Below are 22,451 nucleotides of genomic sequence, written 5' to 3'. Positions count from 1 at the left end.
ACAAAAAGTATTGGAATCCCAATGTATATTCCCCCCTGAGCATTATCTGATTGCTTTGGCCTATAATCATCCTCTAGTAGATTTGCCTGGATGTAAAAGGCAAAATTGTACCACACTTTTCATAAACCCAATTATTTCTGACTTGATCTATGACCTGTAAAGGCTTTTCTTGTTGCTGTGGTTCACACATGATGTAGAAACCCTCCCCCCCATCAGTGCCACGTCATCACAACTAAAGATGGAGTGTATATCAAAATTACATAAATTGTAGCTTCAAGGCTCAATTTACTACGTTCTGTCTATTTAATAATTGGGCCTATGCTTGTTTTATAGTGGTTTTTTTTTAAATAAAAGCACTTGTTGTCCCTTCGCAATCATGTATAATTCAGAGTATCTAAAATGTGTCAAAAGTGGATTAGCTATGCAATTCTGCTGGACCTTTTAGTTAAAGAGGCATGGACTGAATTGAGGCCTGTAACAACCCCCCACGGAAATGAATCCTTACCACCCCCCAGGGATTAGTTGTTTTAACCGGCAGTTTGCACTGAAATTCCTCATCTGGGTTTCAAACATGTCTGGTCAAATCTCCTAATACACATCGTCTACATAGGAATATATTGGAGCTTTTTGTGGTACAATGAAGTATTATTACCAAGGGGAGAATGAAAGGGAAAATCAATGCAACAACACAACTATATAGGTGCCTTTCTATCTCTCATTCAGATAATAATGGTCATTATTATTTTGCCCCTATTCTTGTCCATTTGTGCCTATCGGGACAAAGAAAATAAAAGAAAAATCTTCTGCAACTATCGTCTCATCTATTGTTATTGACACATGCACACAAAATCAGTTTTATGTGTGTTGAGGTCCATTGCAAAATCAATATCAAAATGTTGTTTAAAAAAACCTTTCCTTTGTTTTCATTGAAATACATTTTATTCTCAAATTACCTGCATTGCAATTATATATGCTTATAATGACCTATATTGTTTGCATTGTAAGCTCTGTAGGGCCTTGTATTTATTTAGTACTACTGAAATAAATAGAAAACCTCATTGATTTCAACTAGCAGTTGGCGTGTTGCACACAAAAAAATGTCCACAAGAGGGCACTCAAAGCCACCTAATCAACACATGTCACATCTGTAATGTTGCATCATTCATGAACTGCAAATTGACGTCCAATGAAAATCATTCAATGATCTATATATAACCTGTGGAGAGGCATCAGGGACAAAAATGGCATTTTAGAGCAATTCTCTCTGTAGTTTATGCAATCAGGGCAATATTCTCTGGACCATCAGGATAGGCAGTGGTGGCCAATAATTTAAAGCAGTTGTTCTTAAAGTATGGTAGGAGATCTATGAGATCTAGGAGAACAAGGAGAACTAGGAGATCTAGGAGATCTAGGAGATCTAGGAGATCTAGGAGATTATGGGGGTCAACTTCACCCTTAGATCAGTCTGAAAAAATGCATCAAAAAGGAAGGATCGAGAATGCTCAGTCAAGGCAGCAAAGTGTGTACTCGTGTTCCTTTCAAATATAATCTTATCTCTCAATGTCAACACTGTTTTATTTGATAAACAGGCAGTAAACCCACTACTATACTAGAACATGCATGCTTTGCTACTGGCCTCTAAAGGCTGTTGCGTTCAAGTCACCTCAGTTTTCTTGCTTTCTCCAACTTCCATGACAATAAAAGTACAACAACACAACAAAGCTTGCTACAGATCCAGCATTACAAAAAGATAATAGTCATCTATTGTCATAATTATTTGAAATAATCAGTAAAACTATATCAATGTGCAGCTAAAAGATAAATTGTGAGAATTACGATGTACCGCGAACGTACAGGCCGGCCTGGGAATAAAGTCAGTTTGGTGACGCTCTTCGCTGGAGAGCAGCAGATAAAAAGCAGACACCACTCCTACCTTTTACTGCTACAAATTATTTTACCGGCATCGACAGTGCAAGCGAGTCGGATCCCACGCCAAAGAAGAAGGGAGTTACCGGTAACGGGATGAAGAACATTTAAAGGGCAAAGGGATTGAATGAAAATATGTGTTTTAAGACAGGAAAGTAGGCAGTTGACGCTTGACAGGCTCGTTTGGAATTTCTTTTTTAATTTACTGTTAACACATCTGGACTTGTCAGCAGTTTTTAAATCCCACCCATCTAATTCCCATTTTCTCTTTTAAATACAAAAGCCCATCTTACTTCAAGTTATCCGGGAAACAGAAGGGAATTCGTCTTTAACCTGGAAGAAAAGCGGCTGCACACCGTTGACAGGTGAGTAACGATATTCTTTACCTGTACTTGGATTGGCAGTATTTTCTACTTTTTAATGCTGGAAAAACATTAAAAATGTCACCACACGTTTAATCAGAACGAGCATTTCTGTGCGTATAATTGAGCGCACATCAGGTTAAATATAATTCTACCAAAATAATTCAGGAATTCGTCAAACTCATAAATGTCAATTGCATTGCTTTTTCTATTCTTTTGTATTCATACTATAGATGAAGATCTACAATATTGATGATTTGCTAAAAATTTAAAGATGTCAAACCTAGGGTATGCGGACCAGATCAAGACCATCCCTTCATTTTACATGTCCTGCTAAAGCTTTGTTAACATGCTGGATTTTAAAAGTTGATTAAATGTTGGTTGGGATGGAGAAGCTTCATTAAGGCAAGAGTAGTGATTCACCGACAACTTTATACAGTTCTGCTTGCTTATTTAGTCAATTTCCCGTGTAGTTTTTAAGCCCAAAATAAAATAGAACAACTAATTAGATTGTTTACTAACATCTGTTGCATGGTGAGTTGTTATTTTTTTACTGGGTAAACAGTTGGTAGCTACCTTTTTAAAAGATATAAACACAAACAGCACATGATCCAAAGTGGCATGTAGCCATATTCCCACCTGTAAACTCTGTCAAAGCAGTACAAATTTCTCTGGAACCCATTTAACCACAAAAAAACCAACTAGTACTTGTTATTAATGACATGCCTGCAACGATGAGGTAACGTCCAACCCACTGTGACGCTCACTTGCACTTAAACGCAAACATACGCTCATATTCCATGCCAGTATGGATAATGAACTGCTGCGAAGATCTGGCGTTTGTCTCAATGCTTTCACTCCTAGATTGCCCCCAAGAGACAAATCTGCTTTGTGTTGTTACAGCCATTTCAATGGCCTTTGCCAACATTTCATTCACACTAAATGAAAGCATATAACAGTACACAGTATGTTCTTTTACATCACACTTTAGTACACCCAATTTGCCTCCCTCTGGGCAATTTATAGAGACTTTTGAGAAGGTAACAGAGCTGTTTTGTTGTATACCGAAGCTATAGTGAAATAACAACAACCAACCTACACTCCTTTTGGATTTGGCAATATTCCCACCTGTAAAGACTCCACAACAAAAATCTCTTCACCTTTGAGTGGGAGTCTTGTGTTGTTGATGTTAAGCAAATATAAACTTTATGTGGATCAATGAATAACTACTTTCACCAGCTTTGTAAGACATTCATTAACGTACGCTTCCGATTGCAAATTTTTCTTGGCACATGATCTCAATTTGTTGGGTGCATCATCAACCTAAAACATGTGACTATTGTAATAAATAGACACCTCCCCATCAAGAAAAATGGGGGGAATTAAATAAATCTTAATAATTTCCCTAATGATATTTATTCATTCATTTTCTGAAACGCTTATCCTCAAAAGGGTTGTGGGGGGGTGCTGGAGCCTATCCCAGATGACATTAGGCCTGAGGCGGAGAACACCCTGAATTGGTGAATGAAAAACAAAAACAAAAAGTTGATACAATGTCAAAGCACAGATTTTGATGAAGTACCCTAATGCACCTACCCTGATGGCGTCTTCAGTTTAACATACCAGACCACCCACTTTTTCGTCTTTTCCAACATTGTCATGAAATAGTCAGGTGTTGAGGGGCCACCACAGCAATGGAGCTGCCTCGTTTGCCCCCTCCAATAACAATGGTTGCCGTCATGTCTGTGCATGCCACGGATGTCTTTGTCAGCTGTTTGCTCTCCAGTCCGCACTATCAGCTGGAGTTACCTACAGTCAACACCACAAATATGCGTTGCTTAACACCCAATCGGCAGTCAGTGTGAAAATAGCACTTTTATTGGCAGTGTGACAAGCGTACATTATTTATGTAGAAATTTACAGTTTACTAATAAACATTATCTGCAACATATACGCAGATTCTCTATATAAACTACATTTTTTTGCAAAATGCAATTTACAAAACGTTTTGTGCACACATCCACCGTTTGTTGCATATCTTGACGAGGCTGTTTAATGGTTGTGGATGATATGCCTTTATTAGGCATTGATAATCAGCAGTGAAGGGTACATCAAATCCAGAGGACAGAATCTGAAGAAATGAAAATTTGTTCATAAAAGGCCAGAATGAGTGAGTGGTCATGTTATACACATGTTGCTTTAACTTGAGTGCTTACCTACATAATCTTTACAAATGAGGTCACACTGGGTACTATAATGTAATAATGATAGTAACTACTTCTTTATTAAACTAAGATTTGTACTCCAGTCAAATCTCGTCCTCTGGTCCAGTATCTCGTTCAGCTTTAGCGTGTTTGTGAGAAGCTGACTGTCGACATTGCTTTGTCAAATGTTTTCTATGCTGCATCCACTCTACCGTTCAATCTATGTAGCCCTTAAACCAAAACTTCCTGTAGCCAATGGAGAATGCTCCATCATGTGCGGTGGTAACTATTTTTATCTTGAGTTGAAAAATGAGAGTGATATTTTTGCACATCTTCACCCACTTGTTACTCTTCATGGTTCAGTGGGTCTATATCAGTTTGTTTTTTTTGTCACACTTTTTAGTGCAAATGTAAATGATGAAAATGAAAACTCACATCATAGATTCTGAATAAATTACCTTATATTTTTGGACTATAAATCGCACCTGAATATAAGTCACACAACATATTAATTTTGATGCCCATTGGAACAGTTCTACACTTTAGGGTCATTTAACAAAACACTAAAATAGAAATCTCAAATTGATTCTCTTAACAATTAGTTTTTTGTCAGAATAAAGCTGTGTAGTAAAATTCCCCACTTAGTATTTGTTACTTGGTATATTTTTTCAAATTGTTAAAGCTGACTCTGCAAAATGAGAGTGCTTTGTGGTAGCACTTTGTCAAGGGCTTCGCCACATGAACCTATAGGAATGATTGATGCTAGTAGTCTGTCAGCCAGGGAGTATTGATCTGTAAATATTCATGATTGTCCTTGGACATCTATAGAATATATCCACTTCTTTTTCTTTTCCCAGCAAAGGAAACCATAGCCAGTTTGACAAGATACAGGATATGCCCTAGACATCATTATGATGTGTCCATCACCAGCCTGACTTATGGAGAGAAACAAACATATTGCATGAAGGAGGCAATATGTCAACCCCACAAATCTAATACACCTGACTGTATAGAGAGACTTTGTTAGACCTATTAGGCAATGACCTAGCAAAGATTATGTCATCAGGTTCAGTTCATTATAGCAATCTTGTTAATGTAATACACAGGTGCGTGGAAAAAATAATTCACTTTGTGTTGGCTTGCCAGCACAATGACTGAAATGTTGTTAACAGATTACTACAGCAATTGTCTATCTAACACTCTTTTCGTTCTCAATATTGCAACAAGTAAGTTTTTGCAATTTCTCAGTGCTGAATAGACTTTAACAGCTCTGCCATACTTTGTTTTTATCACTCGTGTCACTAATGAAATCCCTCTTAGTTAGTTTCTGATCCCTCCTGGCTCTGCTGGCGTGCTACTTAATTTCTTCACTTTTTAAACCCTAATCTTGTCACCAGCCATTCATAAATGTATTGTCCTGTACGTAATCAAGGCTGAATTAATCAACTAGTATCAATTTATATTCTTCGCCATATCAAAATACTAATTTCAACCTTGGCATGTTGGCATTACATTCCTCTGAGCAGGTATGAACATGTCCCTTTTCCACCTTTCTTAATGACTCTTGTTGTTTGGAACATCAAATGCAGGATTCCATTCAAGTTTAGTTCTCTTGCTTCAAACTAATTCAAAGAGGTCTCCTCTTTGTCGGCAAAATGCTGAAGCGTTTCCTCAAAGTGACTTTTTGGATGGGAGGAAATGATGCAGCAGAAAAAAAATTACTCCCAAGCTCAGCAAACCCAGAGGGAAAGAATTGCTAGGCTTAGTATTCCTGGTTAGTCTCACATTTTTAATCAAAAAAGACATTGTTATCAAATAATAATCTAACTTCCTATGTTTATATTTTCTAACACCTCTGATCTAGGTGTTTTTAATCTGGAGAAGGTGTTAGGTAATAGTGACAAGTGATGTTAGTTCATTTTGAACTTGTTTGAGCAAAAATATCAAAAGTCACATTGTTTGATGTTAAATAATTCAAAGTAATTCACTTGCTTCCAGTATTGCTTACTGTTACTTTTTTTGGAGTTCCTTATAAAACACTTAATATCGCCCATCGCAAATTTTCCCCTTCATTTTAATAGTAAACAGAAATGATCTTCTTCTTGCAAGAGATAAACAATATGACACACTTGGCATAGATAACTTCCTGATGGATTGTATTGAATAATTACAACACTTCTTAAAGACAAGGGACCAACCATGTGGGCTAAGCTGCTGTATTAATGGTCTGCAATGAGTTGAAATTAAATGGGCTGTGTTCCCTTGACGCTTATGTCAAGATATTTCTTCTTGTGTGGTAACAAAAAACCAGCAAAGCATTTCTGTTTCATTTTGATTTTGAATTCATAGGAACCACAACCTTCTAAACAAACAATAATGTGATGCTAAATGGAACTCATTTATTCAGCAGTATATTTACAGTGCAAAACTGTTTGCACTATTGTGTTGAATTGGCTGCCTCATTAAAATTCATCTTATATCATGATTAGTAACACCGTTGGAGCATCACAAAAACCCAATATACTTAATGCATCAGGAAACACATCTTAACTCATTTTTTTTAATCCATTGAATCACATGCACTTGTATCGATGCAAAAACTTCAAGTTGAAGCACAGTTGCATTACTTTAAAAAAAACTTGTGTGGTCTTGCTTGGGGTGGGCTAGGTTTTTTTATTTTTTTTTACATACACCCCTGGGTCTGACCCACCCTCACCAGAGCAGTTGCTTTTATAACAGGAAACACAGCCACTGCAGCAGATGCTAATAAGCAGCTGCCTAGAGCTTTAGACAGTGTGATTACAGCAGGAAGGGTTATCATGCTGTTCACAAACATATATGATTTGTGCCCCTGACTAGTGTATCTCAAGCTCAAAGAGGTTTACGCTTGAGTGTGCATGATTACATACATTTCATTTATATGCAGACCAAAGATATATGCAGTATTTGTATTCTTCATTCCTCCCCAATTGCATAGATTTGCTTTACAGTGGCTGACTGTAAGAAGTGAGTATGTGCAAGATATATTATTGCAACGTATTGCATGGTCGTAGTGCTGCATCAGCATCTCCTCAATTTGGGATCTGATGTATTTTACCTGGAATATTGACACCTTGTTGGTAACAAGCCCTTAAAAAAGATGCTAAACTTTTACACCAATCAAAAGATTGTAGAGAATGCCTTGTTAAAATGCAAAGATTCACATATTGTGGGTATACTGTGCAGGCCAAGTTCCAAAGAATATACCTGCACACCTTTTTTAGTGCATGTTTATTTTATGCTTGTTCTAAAATGTATGCATTAGTATAAAATGTTGATCTGTTTTCCTAAAATCACATTATAGGGTCTTTCCGGTCCTTGAGATGGTTGACGTGGGTGAGAAGGACTGACTGAAGGAGCATGGTCAAACACCAACCCCTCCAGGTCTATGAGCGCCAGCTGTGTTTGTCCTGTATCACCGGGATCTACGGTTGCCGCTGGAAACGTTATCAACGCTCACATGATGACACTACCAAGGTAAGCAATCAAAATGTGTCTGCCACATTTTTATTATTAAAAATAATTCCAGTTTTCCACACATTCGCAAACTTCCTTGAAATGGGTACACATTAAAATTGTGTGACAAATGGAACAATCCTAGGTTTGTGCTGCATTCTGCACATCTTCACTTCCAAGAATGAATGATGCCGGAATATTCCAAGTGCTATGTAAAGTACACCGACAAGGTCGATTACTATTTCCATTTTATTGTAGCCTTGTACTATTTATTTACTGTATAGTCCATAACAGTCTCCTTGGCCAGTCATCATTGATGCCTACATTTCTCTTAGTATAAATGTAGAATTACAACTATAGTTGTAATCAATTTAGAGAAAAGGACAGTCATACTTTAATGTGTATTCTATTGCATTGCAGTCATTCTGCATTTTAATTGTGTTCTTTGCTAATTGAATTATGACATACAAATTGGAAATAGTAATTGTCACATAATCCACATTCATTATACACTATGAAGCTAATGACTGTTTAATGCATTCGGAATATAATTTGTGTTTGCAAGCCAAATTGTTAAAACCTGCAATACACTGCATTCACACAGTCACATGTAGCCACTTGAACTATCAATCAAAGTATATTAATTTAAATCGAATCACAACAAACAAACAACAACATTTTTTTTCAAACGTTGAAGGACAACCGATGGAATGAGAGTACAGAAATTACTATACAACACACTCTTCAAGGAAGTATGAAAGCATGGGCAAAGGAGGGAAATACAAAATAGAGGTATTGATTTCTGTTCTCCTGTTTACAGGAAACTGGATACTATGTAGCTCTATTTCCTGTTGCTAGTGGTATTTGTTTCTGGTCAACAGATAGGACAGGACTGAGTCAGCATTCTTTCCTTGAGTCTCTCATCCTTTAGTGTTAGACATTTGAGATAGTTTTGTACTCCATACAAGAGGGATTGATTGTAAATTTCAAATTATACTGAATGAGTATTTAACTGGGAAATGTTAGATTTCACTTGAAAAAAAAAGAGATTCATGGGATTTCTACCATGCAATGTGGGGGGACATTTATATGACCCTGAGCATTACCTTGAATTCCTACCTTAGAGTCTGGGGGGATATTTATATGACATTTGTGTTGCCTTGAGCTTTTATTTCCATGGCAACAAGTGAGACAAAGCTCATCTATCTGTCACCCTCAAGTGGCATTGTCAACTTGATATCATAAAACAAAACAATGCAATAAACCATCTTGTTCATCTGATTTAAATTTAAAAAGTTTGGAAGCTATCATAAGTGAGGAGAAGTCAAAATACTGTCTTCAAAAGCCCCCTAAACAAACGAAGACCAATGAAGAAAGTGTATCAATTACATGAAACTGGACCGTAGTGAATCCCGGTACCGTGTGAACTGCGAATCTGATGCTGAAACAGCTGAAGAAGCATTCATAACTTACAAAAGGACCTTTTTGCTTGTTTCATTTTCCTTCCTTCATTATTGTTGCACATTCACGTTGGCACTGTCAAATTGAATCTGTGTGTGCATGTTTGTGTGTGTGTGTTGTGCTCGAGGTGTGTGTGTGTGTTCAAGGTCCTTTTGTAGGTGTCAGGTCCACACACAGTGCAAGTCGATCTGGCTGCTCAGTAATAATTGAAAGTATTTCCATTTAGTCAGTCTTTAACATTGAGGCACACTGTTCTATGTGGCAACATCAGAATCTATTGTTTAGCCTTTCAACAGATTAGTTATTTTTGTTGTTTCTACAAAAAAGGGCCTCATTTTTAAATTTGCATGCCGACACAATTCATTTTCTTTGTAATCAACAAAAATCATCAACCTTTTTGCTTTGGAATCATAGAGTAACTATACCATGTATCAAGATGTTCATTCTTAATCATTTTTAACTAGATAGAAAAAGCAATTCTTCAGCTCTGTGCCTACACTTGCACACGCTCTCAGGCAGTCATCTGTCCTGGTGATATAGCAGCAGTGCCCCGTGTTAAATTCCAGCGAGTTATCTGGATACGCACTGGAATGTGACAAGGTTCTGAGAGCTTAATTCCAGGGAAGAGGATGATGCGACAAGCATGTGCCTCTGCATTCACACCGTGCCCATGTGAATTGGGAATGAATTATTGTAAAACCAGTTTAATCATATTTTACCGGCAAGAACAGTTCGAAAGATAATCTGTCATGGATAAATAGTCTTAAAACATACTTGGACTAGTATTTATTTTCATTGAACTTTGAATAACCAAAGACTTGAACTAGCTGATGTCTAGGGTTTCTCAATAAAGGACGAGCAGCTTCAGACAAGTCAGGATAATTACGTCAGAGGGAACAAAGTCGCCTTGGCACCCTGATACGCAGAGATTGTAAGGTTCCCTGGGATTTATATTGCAGCTATGTCATTCTATGCCACAGGGTCAGATAAATGCCAGACAGGCAGAAATGGTAATGGGATGTCATAGGGGGAGGTCTTCTCAGCCTTTTGCTGCTGGTGAGTGAACTTGGAAACAAGAGGAAAGTGCTTAAACCAAGTTTCAAGACAAAATCTTAAAAGGAGTAATTCTATTATCCTTATTTTTCATCAATTAAAGATGATTAAAGAAAATGAAATGTGCAGCTAATCAGTCTGGTTCTATATTTGGCTGGAGTGAAAGAGCAGGACAGTAATTAGTGTGTTTTAATTAGCAATGTGAATTAGGGAATACTCAGAGTGAAATTAACAGGTACGCATAGTTTTAATATGAAAGTTAACTTCTGATAAGGTGTGACGACTTTAATGACATTTTTTCATGTCTTTTCAAAATCAACATATTAGCAAACTATTAAAATATGTAATTATTTGTTATTTGTGTTTGCAGTGGGAGCTTTTGTGGTCCCTCATCCTGCTCTTTACCTTCTGTGCTTTGCTGGTCTGGTTTTACTTCTGGTTGGAAGCTCACAACGACTACAATGAATTTAACTGGTGAGTGACTTTGTTAAGCAAGTTTACGTCTTTATTTTCTATGCGCATAAAATGTATTGTTCCAATGAATATTTACTTTCGAGCAATTTAGAAAACAGCATTAATCTGACATTCCCAACAGTCACTGAGGCTATCATGTCATGTCTAGTCTAACTTTATTGCAACAATAATGTATTAATATCCACAAGATTTGATGCATGTCTACCTTTTCGCTCGCAGCCTGTTAATATGTAAGCAAGTACACAGTTGGGATTGCAAGAGGGCACAATTTAATCTAGGCAGCAATACAGAAAGGTCCACATTTATGACCCCAAGGCTTCTCTCTGGTTCATATTGATGACATCCACGTGGGCACTCGATATGACAACTGTAATAATGTCTTGTTGTTGCAGGTTCCTCTACAACCGCTCTGGCGAGTGGAGTGATGGCACCGTTTCAGTCTTGGCCACTACTGCTGCTGGCTTCACCTACTTAGCCTTTTTAATGGTTAGCCATCTTGATGTTGCTTATTTCCATGTGCAGTTGCATAGAACATCAACTTAGTTTGTTTTTCTTTATCAGGTTTTAGCTCTTTGTCACGTTGCACTTGGCCAGCAGCTGAATTTGCATTGGCTGCATAAGGTAATCTCTCCACTATGGCCTTTTTTTTGTGTGATACTAAGAATGTCTCACATGCATCATTGATGGTATCACTGGGTGTGGATGCTCATTCATGGCTGAGTTTACAGTTTGGACACCATGTCTCACAGTGAGGTTAAGAAAGCCATGTTAGATGGGCAAGATAAATGTAGACATCAAATTCAGGGCACAATGGTGCCAAAAGCCACTCTAGGTTATTTTTTTGATAGATGCTTGTCCACATTGATGTCACGTTTTATTCTTTTCCTCTCCCATTTCCCACACAGATAGGAGTCACAGTGGCTCTACTCACAACTGTTGTCGGGGTGATATCCATCAATCAAACATGGCAGCATGAGTGGGACATCATCCCAATCTCCCTGCAGGTCAGTTCACGATAACATTAGAATTCAAAATAGTGGGGCTGGTTTAGTCACACAAAAAAAGTAGAAGTAATCTGCTTGTTAAAGTTGATCAACCAGTGATTTGATCAGATTGTTAAGAGATCATTTCCCATTGCACCAAAAGGTATAAATGCCTAATATTGTTGAATGGTGTTCAATATGGTGAAATAAAGTGGTATCACTGTGAGCAACTTCAGATCATTTATTTGTAAATTGCATTTTGTACTTGGCAACTTTGAGTGCAACTTATTTGTCAGCTGTGAAGTTACTCTGTACTGTGTAATCAGTGACTCTGTAAGATTGCAGGAATGTGTGATGCACAATTGCTCCAAAATATACAGTAATTAGCACACAGTCTGTAATTCCTCTAAGATGTATTTATCTTTGCTTTTTTTCTTAACACACTCCTTGGCTTGAATCTTCTCCTAATGTCACATTTTATGCAGGCCACGGGACCATTTCTTCACATCGGTGCTGTTGCTGCTGTCACGGCGTTGTCCTGGATAGTGGCCGGACAAGTCGCTAGGTCGGATAAAACGTGTAAGTTGCAAAGCTAATTAATGTCAGTCTTTCTTAAATTCTTGGATTGTGCACATGAAATACTGCAATGATTCATTAAGAAAGGGGCTTTCGTCCCATAGACTAGGTATAAAGTTTTCTGATCCATGTCAGACAAAACTATGGGAGTATTTCCCAATCTTTTGTCTAAAAAAATGCATTGGTTGATAATCTTAAAAAATTAAATCAAATAATGCATGCATGTTGCAGTTAAATGGAATGTTAAGTTGATGTACTATACTATTTGTGTCACACGAAATATATTTTAACACTGTCATGGCAATTTAGTCATTTCCTCAGAAGCCACACCCATAATTATTCCAACAATTCCAGGCCATGAAAACAGTGTTCTTCTTTAAAGTTAAGAAAATCTGTTAAAAGAACATCTAAAGCATCCTAAAGCTCTATGTATACAACTGATGAGGTGAAAAGGTCGTTGATAATGTGCTTGTGAGTTTTTGTCTCCTTGTGCGCAAACATCTCACCTTTCTTCTATTACATAAAGACACACAGGGACACAAGCATAGACACACACACAGCTGACCTTGAAACAAATTCCTTGTGGTAGTGTCTGTCTCTCTCTCATTGCTGCATTTTTGCAATTGAACCGTGGTTTGTCTATAAATAATATGAAAAAATACAAACATACCTTATTCAAGCATAATTAAATGGCAAAAAATAAGCTGCTTCTTATTCATTCCTTTATAGTACAGTTTTATTTAACATGACAGACAGTCATGTTAAGATATTCATTTGCATGTAGTAATGTGTTTGTCTGTGTGGCAATACACATGTACATGTAAGTATGTGAAAAGGTTCATTTTGATTAATTGATGTTCATAATTCATTTTGAAAAGGGCTTCTCTGCGTAAAATAATTTCTCTTTAGAGGCTTATCCAATGTATAAGTGGATTGAAACAATTTGATTGATTACGTTTTTGATCCAGCCTGCCATGTGTTTTAATAAATACATTTCATATCATGAAGCATATGAAAAATTAATCCCAAAATCCCCACAATATATTAAGAGTTATCTACCATTCCTACACATATTTAGAATGCTTCCAAAGATTGAGTTTGAGTTAAACGTGTCCAACAATATCAGCATATGACTATACTATTCTGCAATTTGGTTAATGGTCATTTAAAAATGTAATTCTTTGTTGTCATGCAGCATTCCAGGTGGTGGTCATGCTGCTGTATTTATGTGTGTTACTGGGCCTGTATATTGTGCCGCTGTACATCACCTCTCCTTGCATCATGGACCCTGGCAACCTCCGGCCCCGTCCCAATGTTATTGGTCATCAGGGGGCTCCCATGGTGAGTCTTACGTTAGAGTACGTTAGAGCTAGAACGACATGATTAATTTTTTTGTCTGTTGTTGATAAAGGGGCAGTATTTATTCATTCTTTCATGACTCTTTTGGCCAATGAAATATAACTAACAATATACGCGTTCCGTATTTTTTATACTTGGTGTATGATGTGAATTAATATTTTGTGAGTAGTCATCCTAGTAAATATATACTGAATAGTTTGCTTCCATATCTGAAGCTTTCTAGTCCATTGGCTGCCTCATTCAAATAATGTGGGATAAATAATTAAAACAACATGAGATGCTCCCATCATGGTTTAAGTGGAAAGCCACATTAAGAATGCCATGCCTGCCTCGACAGATTTCTTCTACTACTCCCTTTCTAATTGCATTACATTGTAAGTGACCTAGAGATGTTTTTGGCATAATATTTGGCTCAATGTTGCACAACTCTTGGATGGGAAAAGCAAACTGACATGTTCCCACACACACACACACACACCCTGCCATTTGCGGTATTTGTGATCGATCCTCACAGTGGCATCCAAAATTGAGTGAGTTTCTGTCTGCCTGTGAAAACACATTGCGACTTGGGTTCCCACAAGTTTACTGCTTCATGTTAACACTCCTCTTGTTTTCCCATTAGCCTATCTTATTCTCTTCATAGAATTTCTTTCTAGTGATGTTTAACCCAAGGGATCATATTGATTCTGACCAAGTCAATCTGCTTTTCTCTAGATTTCAGTCTTACCTTTATAACGATCCGTCTTTTTAAAAACACTACCTTTTTCCTATGCTGAAATAGTTGTTTTCTGTGTTTGTGTGTTTTCAGCTTGCACCAGAGAACACAATGTGGTCCTTTCAGCGAGCGTTGCAAATGAATGTCACCGGCTTGGAGGCTGACGTCGCCATCAGGTAGACAAGCGGGTCTGGTTGTTTGTCCCCTATTGTTAGTCCAAGGTGAAATTCTATAGTCCTTCGGGCCAAAGGTTTCACATTTAACTTAAACTTCTCATGAGTGAAGACTTTTAGGTTGGATTAGAACTCTTTCAGCAAGCTGGTATTTGCATTTTGAATCATTTCCTAGCACTTACAATAGTTCAATATTTCGTGTACACACTTTTGTGTTGTGTTGCTGTCCATTTCAAAAGAGAAAAATAGTTTGCTGCTCCAATGTGGCAATCAGGTGCTCCTTTCAGAGATTAGAATCAAGTAAATTCAATCTTTGACAGATAATTTGTTTCTTGTCTTTCTTATGCACCGCAAATTAGTGTTGATGGCATTCCATTCCTGATGCACGACCGGACCCTGCGCAGGACCACTGATGTAGAGAAGATTTTCCCTGAAAGGCAGCTGGAGGATGCCTCATTTTTCAATTGGACAAATCTGGAGCAACTAAATGCGGGAAAATGGTTCCTCAAGGTCTGATATCAACCTTAATTTCTGATGTGGTAGGATGCTGCTATGTGTGATAACAATCATTTTTGGATATGAAGAGATTTTCCTGCTGTCGTAAATTATCACCTTTTGTCACAATCGTAATGAGTTAGCGACTGTTCATTTCAGTGTGTTTGGGTCTTCAGTTTTTTTATCCAATTTACTTCAGGACGACCCCTTCTGGACGACGCACAGTCTTTCGGCCCACGAAAGGAATTTGATTGCCAACCAAAGTATTTGCAACCTCGAGCAACTTCTAAAGCTGGCTTCTTATCATAACACCACAGTGGTGTTCAAGCTCAGGAGACCTCCTTTTGGTCACCCTTGTTACGACAGCTGGATCAATGACACTCTCCGGGCTGTGGAGCGATCTGGGGTTCCTCAAAGTCTGGTTTGTGTCCCACTAATTAAGTAAGATTTTTCCTAAATGGAGTCCACTCAAGTTCTACCTTATTTATACATTTGCAGGTGATGTGGACTCCAAATGAAGATAGAGACGAGGTGAGACAGCTTGCACCTAGTCTAGTCCAGACTTCTTTGGAAAAACAAAGTCCTCAAAGCCTCAGAGAGTCGGGCATCAGCAGGTTGATGCTCAGATACAACCAGGCCAGTACTCAGGAAATCAGGTAGGAATACTCATAGTAACACACATCAAGTGAGCGTGCACATTATTTTTTTGAGACAAACAAATGTTTCTTTCAGGGACTTGGCAGAGAAAAACATCAGCCTGACACTCTACACTGTCAATGATCCCTGGCTTTACTCGGTACTGTGGTGCAGTGGTGTGTCTTCTGTGTCATCTGAGGCACCACATATCCTCAAAAAGGTGCCTTACCCAACCTGGCTCTTGGTAAGAAGGCCCCACACCTTTGTCTACTTCTACACTACATCTTAAAAAAAATACTAATCCCGTAAATATATTACATTATAAGTTCTGGGGTCAAGGGTTCGATCCCAGGTGGGTACTCAATGTATGGAGTTTGCATGTGCTGCCTGGGCTCGTGTGGGTTTTCTCCGGGTACTCCGATTTTCTCCCACATTCCAAAAACATGCAGGATAGGCTGGATGAACACTCTAAATTGCCTCCTACTTAGTAGTATGTGAACTCTAATTTAGTGTTACTTGGTAATATAACCAGAATTTCATTGAATTAGCTGCACTGTATGCAGTTATAATGATATAAAATGTATTTATTGGTTTATTTTATCTTAATGCCAATTTTACCTACAAATGTCTTCATAGGTGTGCTTGATTTTGCATTTGTTTGCCTGCACACACAATATATTCCTTCTATTTTTGTCTCGCTAATTGCACTGAGTTTGAATATATTTCACTCGTCAGACATCCCTTAATCCTGCTGCACCATGGCAGTGTCACTTTAGATTTTAAGGCCTGAGCAGCAAATCATTCGAGCTTCCCTGTATGTCTCGCCATATGGGAGCTCTGCATGGGAACTCCTGACCTCAGAGTCCCGCTGATCTTTGGCAAAGTCAAACCTACTGACAGATGTCATACAGTGGAGGGATAATCCAAGTTATTTGGGGAGGGGAAAAAAAACAGATTATTTCCGAATTTGCAGGAGACTAATGTTAAATTTTCATTCCATGCAAACCCCTTCATACAAGTGGATCTTTGATCCACAGCGCTACCTAGCGTTGAACACTGTTGAAATCAAATGACACAGTGACTAAATCATGTCTTTCCCTCCTCCCCAGAGAGCAGATGAATATTGCATGATGTGGGTGTGTGCTGACCTCACCTCCTTTGTGGTGGTTTTAGGAATATTCATTTTACAGAAGTAAGTTTACTCGAGTCAACAATCATATTTTGGACTACTAATTATTGCTTTTGTATCATGCATATTTTGATTCTATTCTTCCTGAATCCATTGGATTTTATACACAATACTGTGTTTGAGATTGGCCTCCTTGCCAAGTATATGCAATAGAATTAGTAGTGCAAAAACAATTTGGAGTTGCACTTTCATCTACTTTATTTGGAAGTGTTGCATAAGCTGATACAAAAGACATCTGGTGGGATAACAGTGATGTCGTGCATTCGTGGTTGAACTAACTTTGTGAGGAAAGCCCAGGAAGAACATTATTTAAAGCATTAGTTAATATGCAAAATTTCATTTTATTAAACTGTATTTACTCGTCTTTTATTAATATTTAAATTTAAAGAACATCAATTTGCAGTTTGGTGACCAGAAATAAGTAAATTATTTTTCCCTTTTTTTCTAATTAAATTAATTTATTTATGTTGTGTGTTATACACTAGTGATTATTTGATCCTCATCCTAGGCTTCTAAATACTATTATATAATTTTAATGTCTTCCTGAGGTGGTCCTCTCTGCTCTTGGTTGACTTGTGCTAGCTTCCAAACTGACCTCTCTTGTCTCCTGCTTTCTTTTGTCCTTTTCTTTCTTTTTCCTCTCTCCTCTGCCTGACTGCATGCTCGTCTGCTCTGCCGAATTCTGGCATCTTCTCTCAGCTATCACATGATCAGGTAATGCTTTAATCGGTTAACAATGCTCTTGTTTATTTTTTTCATGTAACACACCCTCCTTTTTAACCTTTCTTTCTTTTTGATTGCTTTATTTTCCCCCAATGCTATTATTTTTTTAATAACATGTCTGTTCACTGAATGCTTTTCTATCTATATGAGTGGCTGGCGCCTGAACAACACTACTCTCACTCCTTAAATTAATATCCTAATCCTTTTTTTTGTCCATGCAACACAAATTGTGGTTTTACACCAAACATACTAAAAGTCTGAATTTGAAATATATGGACATGTCTAATTTGGAAAAGTGGCTAACAAGTCCTACTCCCTATTGACACTGATTTATAATCCCTTTAAGTGTAGATCTGTTCCTCTGCCACTTTTCTTAATTACACTTAAATAATGCAGGGTCGTTCTGATGATCCGTCACTATCTTCAATTTAAAAAGTGACTTAACTGAACATCCATTTGATATTTTGCTATAGGTGGTGAAATAGAATTTAAAGTATTCAGACTCTATTTATCCCCCTTCTGCAGGTATCGCACCAGCGGCATGCGCAGCTACAATCCTGAACAGATCATGTTGAGTGCTGCTGTGAGGAGATCCAGTCGGGACCTCAACGTCATGAAGGAGAAGCTCATCTTCTCCGGTAAGAAATATACTTCAATTTCTCTCGCATCCTATCCATCCCAGCATGGCAGCTCTCTTGTATATGTGAACTTCCTCCTCCTCTTCCTCCTCTACATCCGATCAAAGGTCAAGCCCAGTAGTCGGCTCATCCTGCACATCCTCCCATGTGTGACATGCCCATCGTCTGCATCATCATCCTTTTTATAATGCCATGTCTTCCTCACTACCTGCCGCCTCTTTTCCGCATCCTCCATCCTTCTGTGCAACCTGTCTTCCACCCTCGCCCCCTTAACTTCCTCTCTGGGGAGAGGTTCATGCTTTGGGAAGCTTATAATGTGGCCCAGTCTATCTTACACTGGGCGAGTTGAGGTAAGACACTAAGCAGTAATATTCAACTTTATCATATATTTACCTATTTATATTGTACTGTATTAGAGATGCCACTGTAGCATGAACAACACATAGTATTGTCATTAAATAAATCCACAAACTGTCATGGATTAACTGCTTGTATTTCTTTTGGCTCCCTATAGAAGTAGGGAATGGCGTCGGGACTGGCGAGGAGGAGCCTTACACAGATGGCCCCAATGACTATGACTACTATGCTGACAAAGGTGCAAGCCACTGATGGAGGAAGCAAGCTGTCGGTTGCCGTGTGTACATTTTGTAAATTGGCTTTGACACGCATTGTACTCTGCACTTTTAAATCTGTGAGATTCATGTCTTTTTTTTTTTTTAAATGAGTCCACATTCCTCTTTTGAAGCTCATTTTCACACACAAAAATAGCTCCTTCCATTATAAGCACTGATGCCTTTTTTATATATATTTAAATATATTACCAACCTGTATTTCAGCCTAAAAATGCTCTAAGATAATTCTCCTTTCATCACGCCTCTCTTCAGCGTGTCCTAATGTTATTCAAAGTGTGCAACAGAGTGTAAATGCTGTCTAAAGAAGTTGTCCGTGTGCATGAACAGTTATGATTATGTAAAACATGTGAGCTGTACAGCCAGGACATACAAAAAAAAGTGTTAGTTCTCTTTTTAAACCACTTGTAGTATTTATTCGAGTTCATTGTATATGTTTCGGGGTGTGTTTTAAGCCTATGTGCCCTGCATGTGATGCTAGATGACATAAAAAAAAACTGCCAGTCAACATAGGACATTTTTGAGTCATTCGACTGTATTTATGGAGCTCATTTCATTTGGCTGCAGTCAATTCGACAGCGAGCCTTGTTTACAATTCAAAAATACTATATTCATGTCGGTTGCTGCTGTAAAAAATGTTGAAGTGTGAATACAACTGTGAGTTGACTAAAGGGACACTAATGGGGGTAACATGCATTGTGTATTGATTTTTCTCATTGAAATTGTATTGTGCCTCAGAAATTGAATAAAGTTAAAAGGCCTACTTAGCTCTTTTAAGTTTATATTTCATGCCAAATGTCAATTGGTATTCTTTTTCTCCTTTACAAAAGTGCTTAGAGAACATGTACTGCAGGGGTGATCACATTTTCTTACCGGGGTGAATAACTCCGAACAAAAACTTGTTTAACCACTTTTTGCTGTTTAATAACAGCAATAAGACTTTATCAGGTTATTTGTCCTGACTGTAACTGTGACAAGTCCACTGCTGCCTAAAAAAAAAATCATTAGAACTGAAGCAAATGCTGTCTTTAACACATTTTGATTGAATACATTACAGGAGCATTGCAGTTAAGTAGTAAAGCATGTCTTTGATTAATAAATATTGTAAAATAGTTATTGTGTTTTATCCAAGACAATAAGTAGTTCCCAATATCCCAAGCGAGTCTTTTCAACTTACAACATTGCAGTTGCCCTGAGCCAAGTCTTTCCAGTTCCTGAGATTCTTCAATCTTTTTGGTCCTGTGCAAGAAAATTCTGTTTGGCCCTTAAAGTCTGTTTCATTATGTGTAACTGAGCCTTTGGGAACTTAAATTGATTGAGTCCATATTTTCAAGTTATGTGTTAAAAAATAGTAGATTATTATCTTTAAATTGAGTACTGGTTTAAATAAAAGTTTAATTCAACCTTCATATATTGAAGTGCATATCTGTATGCACTCATTCTCAGTGGCTCAGTTTAAGTACACTAGGGTAGTCTCCATTCTCTGACTAATTGAAGTTGGTCTTATGAAGGTGTCTGTTAGGGATTTCAATTGCGCTGACTTGTAGTGGCCACGAGCCACCCATGATGCCCGCTTGGAGCGCCACACCCATCACCACGGCCAAGTCAGGGTCCACTGAAGTGTTAGGGTCCTTGCCAAAGTACTCGGCAATGAGTCTCCGGATCCGCGGAATCCTGGTGGAGCCGCCCACCAGCACGATCTCGTCCACCTCGGCTTTGTCCAGGTGGCCTTCGGCCAGCACCGTCTCCACGGGGGCCAAGATCTTTTGAAAGAGGTCCTCATTGAGCTCCTCGAAAAGTTGTCTCGTGAGTACGGCTTCGAAGAGCACCCGCTCCGGGGTCGAGTCATCATGGATGTGCAGGTTCAGCGGCACCCTGACTGTGGCGCTGTTGTGGAGGGTGAGGTTGAGCTTGGCCGCTTCCACAGCCTGACGGAGACGATGAATGTCCTCTTTGAGAGCGGGGACGACGCCGAACTCTTGTCGTACTCGCTCTGTGGTGTACTGCAGTAACCTCTGGCTGAAGTCTTGACCGCCAAGTTTATTGTTACCTAAACAGGGACAACATTTTCCTATTGAAGATTTCCATAACCTGAAACTTTGTAAGTAGAGGTAGCACTTTATAACAGAAAAGGTGATTTACCAGCCATTGCTCTGGTGAAGAACATGCTGCCCTGTTTGTTGAGCAGAGAAACGTCCAGGGTTCCTCCACCAAGGTCCACCACCAGCACGCTGAAGACATCTACCTTGTGTAGGCCATACGCCAAAGCCGCCGCTGTGGGTTCGTTGATCACGCGCAAGATTTCCAAGCCTGCAAGTCAGTATTTGAGTAAGTCACATTGGTGGGAATCAAAGTCATTTAGAATGCTGTGGTTTTATGGCTGACCGGCAAGGTTGGCAGCTTTGACGGTGTATTCCCTCTGCCTTTCGTCAAACTCAGCGGGCACGGAGATGACGGCTTTCTGAATAGGTATCCCCAATTTCTGCTCGGCCATCTTCTTCATCCTCAGCAATAGACGAGATCCGATAAACTCCGGAGACACTCTTAAAGTGACGTTGGTGGTGATCACAAACTCAGCACTGCCATTGTTGGAGATGACCTACAAAAAGGGAATAGTGACCTCAATTAGCAATGTCTTGACAATTTAAATACCACCACATTATAATCCAACCCATCCGGCTCACCTTGAAAGGATAGCGGCTGCTTTCCTGCTCCAGCATATGTGAATCAAAGATCTTCCCAATGAAGCGCTTGGCGTCGTAAATGGTATTCCGCGGATTGATGTCGGCGACGTCCACCGCATCGTGCCCGGCCAGCACTGTCATGTTGGTGAAGGAGACAGCACTGGGGATGCTCTTTCTCCCCTCCTCATCTGCTATCACCTCAACCTCACCAGTGCCTGGGTGGAACACGCCCACTGAGCAGAATGTGGTCCCTAAATCCAGTCCGATCACTCTGGGCTTGGGTGGAGGTAAGTACTGCTGACCCAAATATCCAGCCAAGAAGAGAGCCAGGATCATAGAACCTTTTGGTACATTGATCACAAAGTTAGATGCAGTAGATGTACTCCCGTTCAATGTATAAGTGGGCGGACAGTCAAATGATGCAAGGGGAGAAGACAGACTTAATTCATTTAAGTGTGGTTGTAATTACACTTACCGATCATTGACATCTCTCCTGCCATCGTCACGCTGTTTTAAGAACCTCGCCTACAATAATATAACCACAGATGGTTGTTTAAAAGGGTCAGATTACTGCGTTCTTCTTTCTCTATCGACAGCGCAACATCCGCACTTCCTTCAGCATGTACACGTCAGCATTACATCAAGTGTTATCATTGCTTCTGGGTAATGTAGTTAA

The 22,451-nt window shown here is 38.8% G+C and overlaps 2 protein-coding genes across 6 annotated transcripts; one reads left to right on the top strand and one right to left on the bottom strand.

Annotated features, from left to right (window-relative positions):
* The first annotated feature begins 1,853 nt into the window (after positions 1 to 1,853).
* On the top strand, positions 1,854 to 19,858 carry gdpd5b (glycerophosphodiester phosphodiesterase domain containing 5b). Of its 5 annotated transcripts, none has more exons than XR_013327191.1 (18): positions 1,854 to 2,291; positions 7,836 to 8,008; positions 10,872 to 10,975; positions 11,368 to 11,461; positions 11,537 to 11,596; positions 11,881 to 11,979; positions 12,444 to 12,537; positions 13,730 to 13,875; positions 14,702 to 14,784; positions 15,141 to 15,291; positions 15,476 to 15,697; positions 15,775 to 15,932; positions 16,009 to 16,156; positions 17,022 to 17,104; positions 17,801 to 17,815; positions 18,350 to 18,462; positions 18,570 to 18,812; positions 18,977 to 19,858. XR_013327191.1 is itself a non-coding variant. In XM_077723079.1 (18 exons), the coding sequence occupies exons 3-18, from the start codon at positions 7,892 to 7,894 to the stop codon at positions 19,069 to 19,071; spliced, it is 1,782 nt and encodes a 593-aa protein (XP_077579205.1). In that variant the 5' UTR covers positions 1,863 to 2,014; positions 2,210 to 2,291; positions 7,836 to 7,891; the 3' UTR covers positions 19,072 to 19,858. The 5 variants fall into 5 exon arrangements, 3 of the variants coding, with proteins under 3 accessions (XP_077579204.1, XP_077579206.1, XP_077579205.1); XM_077723079.1 differs by lacking the exon at positions 18,570 to 18,812 and having other exon boundaries at positions 1,863 to 2,014; positions 2,210 to 2,291; XM_077723078.1 differs by lacking the exon at positions 18,570 to 18,812.
* On the bottom strand, positions 19,607 to 22,422 carry hspa13 (heat shock protein 70 family, member 13). The gene is made up of 5 exons (XM_077723081.1): positions 22,251 to 22,422; positions 21,776 to 22,116; positions 21,477 to 21,690; positions 21,234 to 21,401; positions 19,607 to 21,141 (listed from the first exon to the last, which is right to left on the bottom strand). Exons 1-5 carry the CDS (start codon positions 22,273 to 22,275, stop codon positions 20,579 to 20,581), a joined length of 1,311 nt encoding a protein of 436 aa, XP_077579207.1. The 5' UTR covers positions 22,276 to 22,422; the 3' UTR covers positions 19,607 to 20,578.
* Between the last annotated feature and the right edge of the window lie 29 nt (positions 22,423 to 22,451).

The sequence above is a fragment of the Stigmatopora nigra genome, chromosome 8 (genome assembly GCF_051989575.1).
Source record: "Stigmatopora nigra isolate UIUO_SnigA chromosome 8, RoL_Snig_1.1, whole genome shotgun sequence".
In the NCBI taxonomy this organism is placed as follows: Eukaryota; Metazoa; Chordata; class Actinopteri; order Syngnathiformes; family Syngnathidae; genus Stigmatopora; species Stigmatopora nigra.
Note: the sequence above shows the minus strand (reverse complement) of the source record. Positions and strands in the feature narration are given on the sequence as shown.

What these genes read in the sequence shown, in the direction of transcription:
- gdpd5b (XM_077723078.1), top strand. Translation starts at nt 7,892, where the DNA reads ATGGTCAAACACCAACCCCTCCAGGTCTATGAGCGCCAGCTGTGTTTG. An exon ending in CCTACTTAGCCTTTTTAATG is followed by an intron (nt 11,462 to 11,536) that starts GTTAGCCATCTT and finishes TTTCTTTATCAG; the next exon opens with GTTTTAGCTCTTTGTCACGT. An exon ending in CGGGAAAATGGTTCCTCAAG is followed by an intron (nt 15,292 to 15,475) that starts GTCTGATATCAA and finishes AATTTACTTCAG; the next exon opens with GACGACCCCTTCTGGACGAC.
- hspa13 (XM_077723081.1), bottom strand. Translation starts at nt 22,275, where the DNA reads ATGGCAGGAGAGATGTCAATGATCG. An exon ending in AGGAGAGATGTCAATGATCG is followed by an intron (nt 22,117 to 22,250) that starts GTAAGTGTAATT and finishes ATGTACCAAAAG; the next exon opens with GTTCTATGATCCTGGCTCTC. An exon ending in CAAAGCTGCCAACCTTGCCG is followed by an intron (nt 21,402 to 21,476) that starts GTCAGCCATAAA and finishes ACTGACTTGCAG; the next exon opens with GCTTGGAAATCTTGCGCGTG.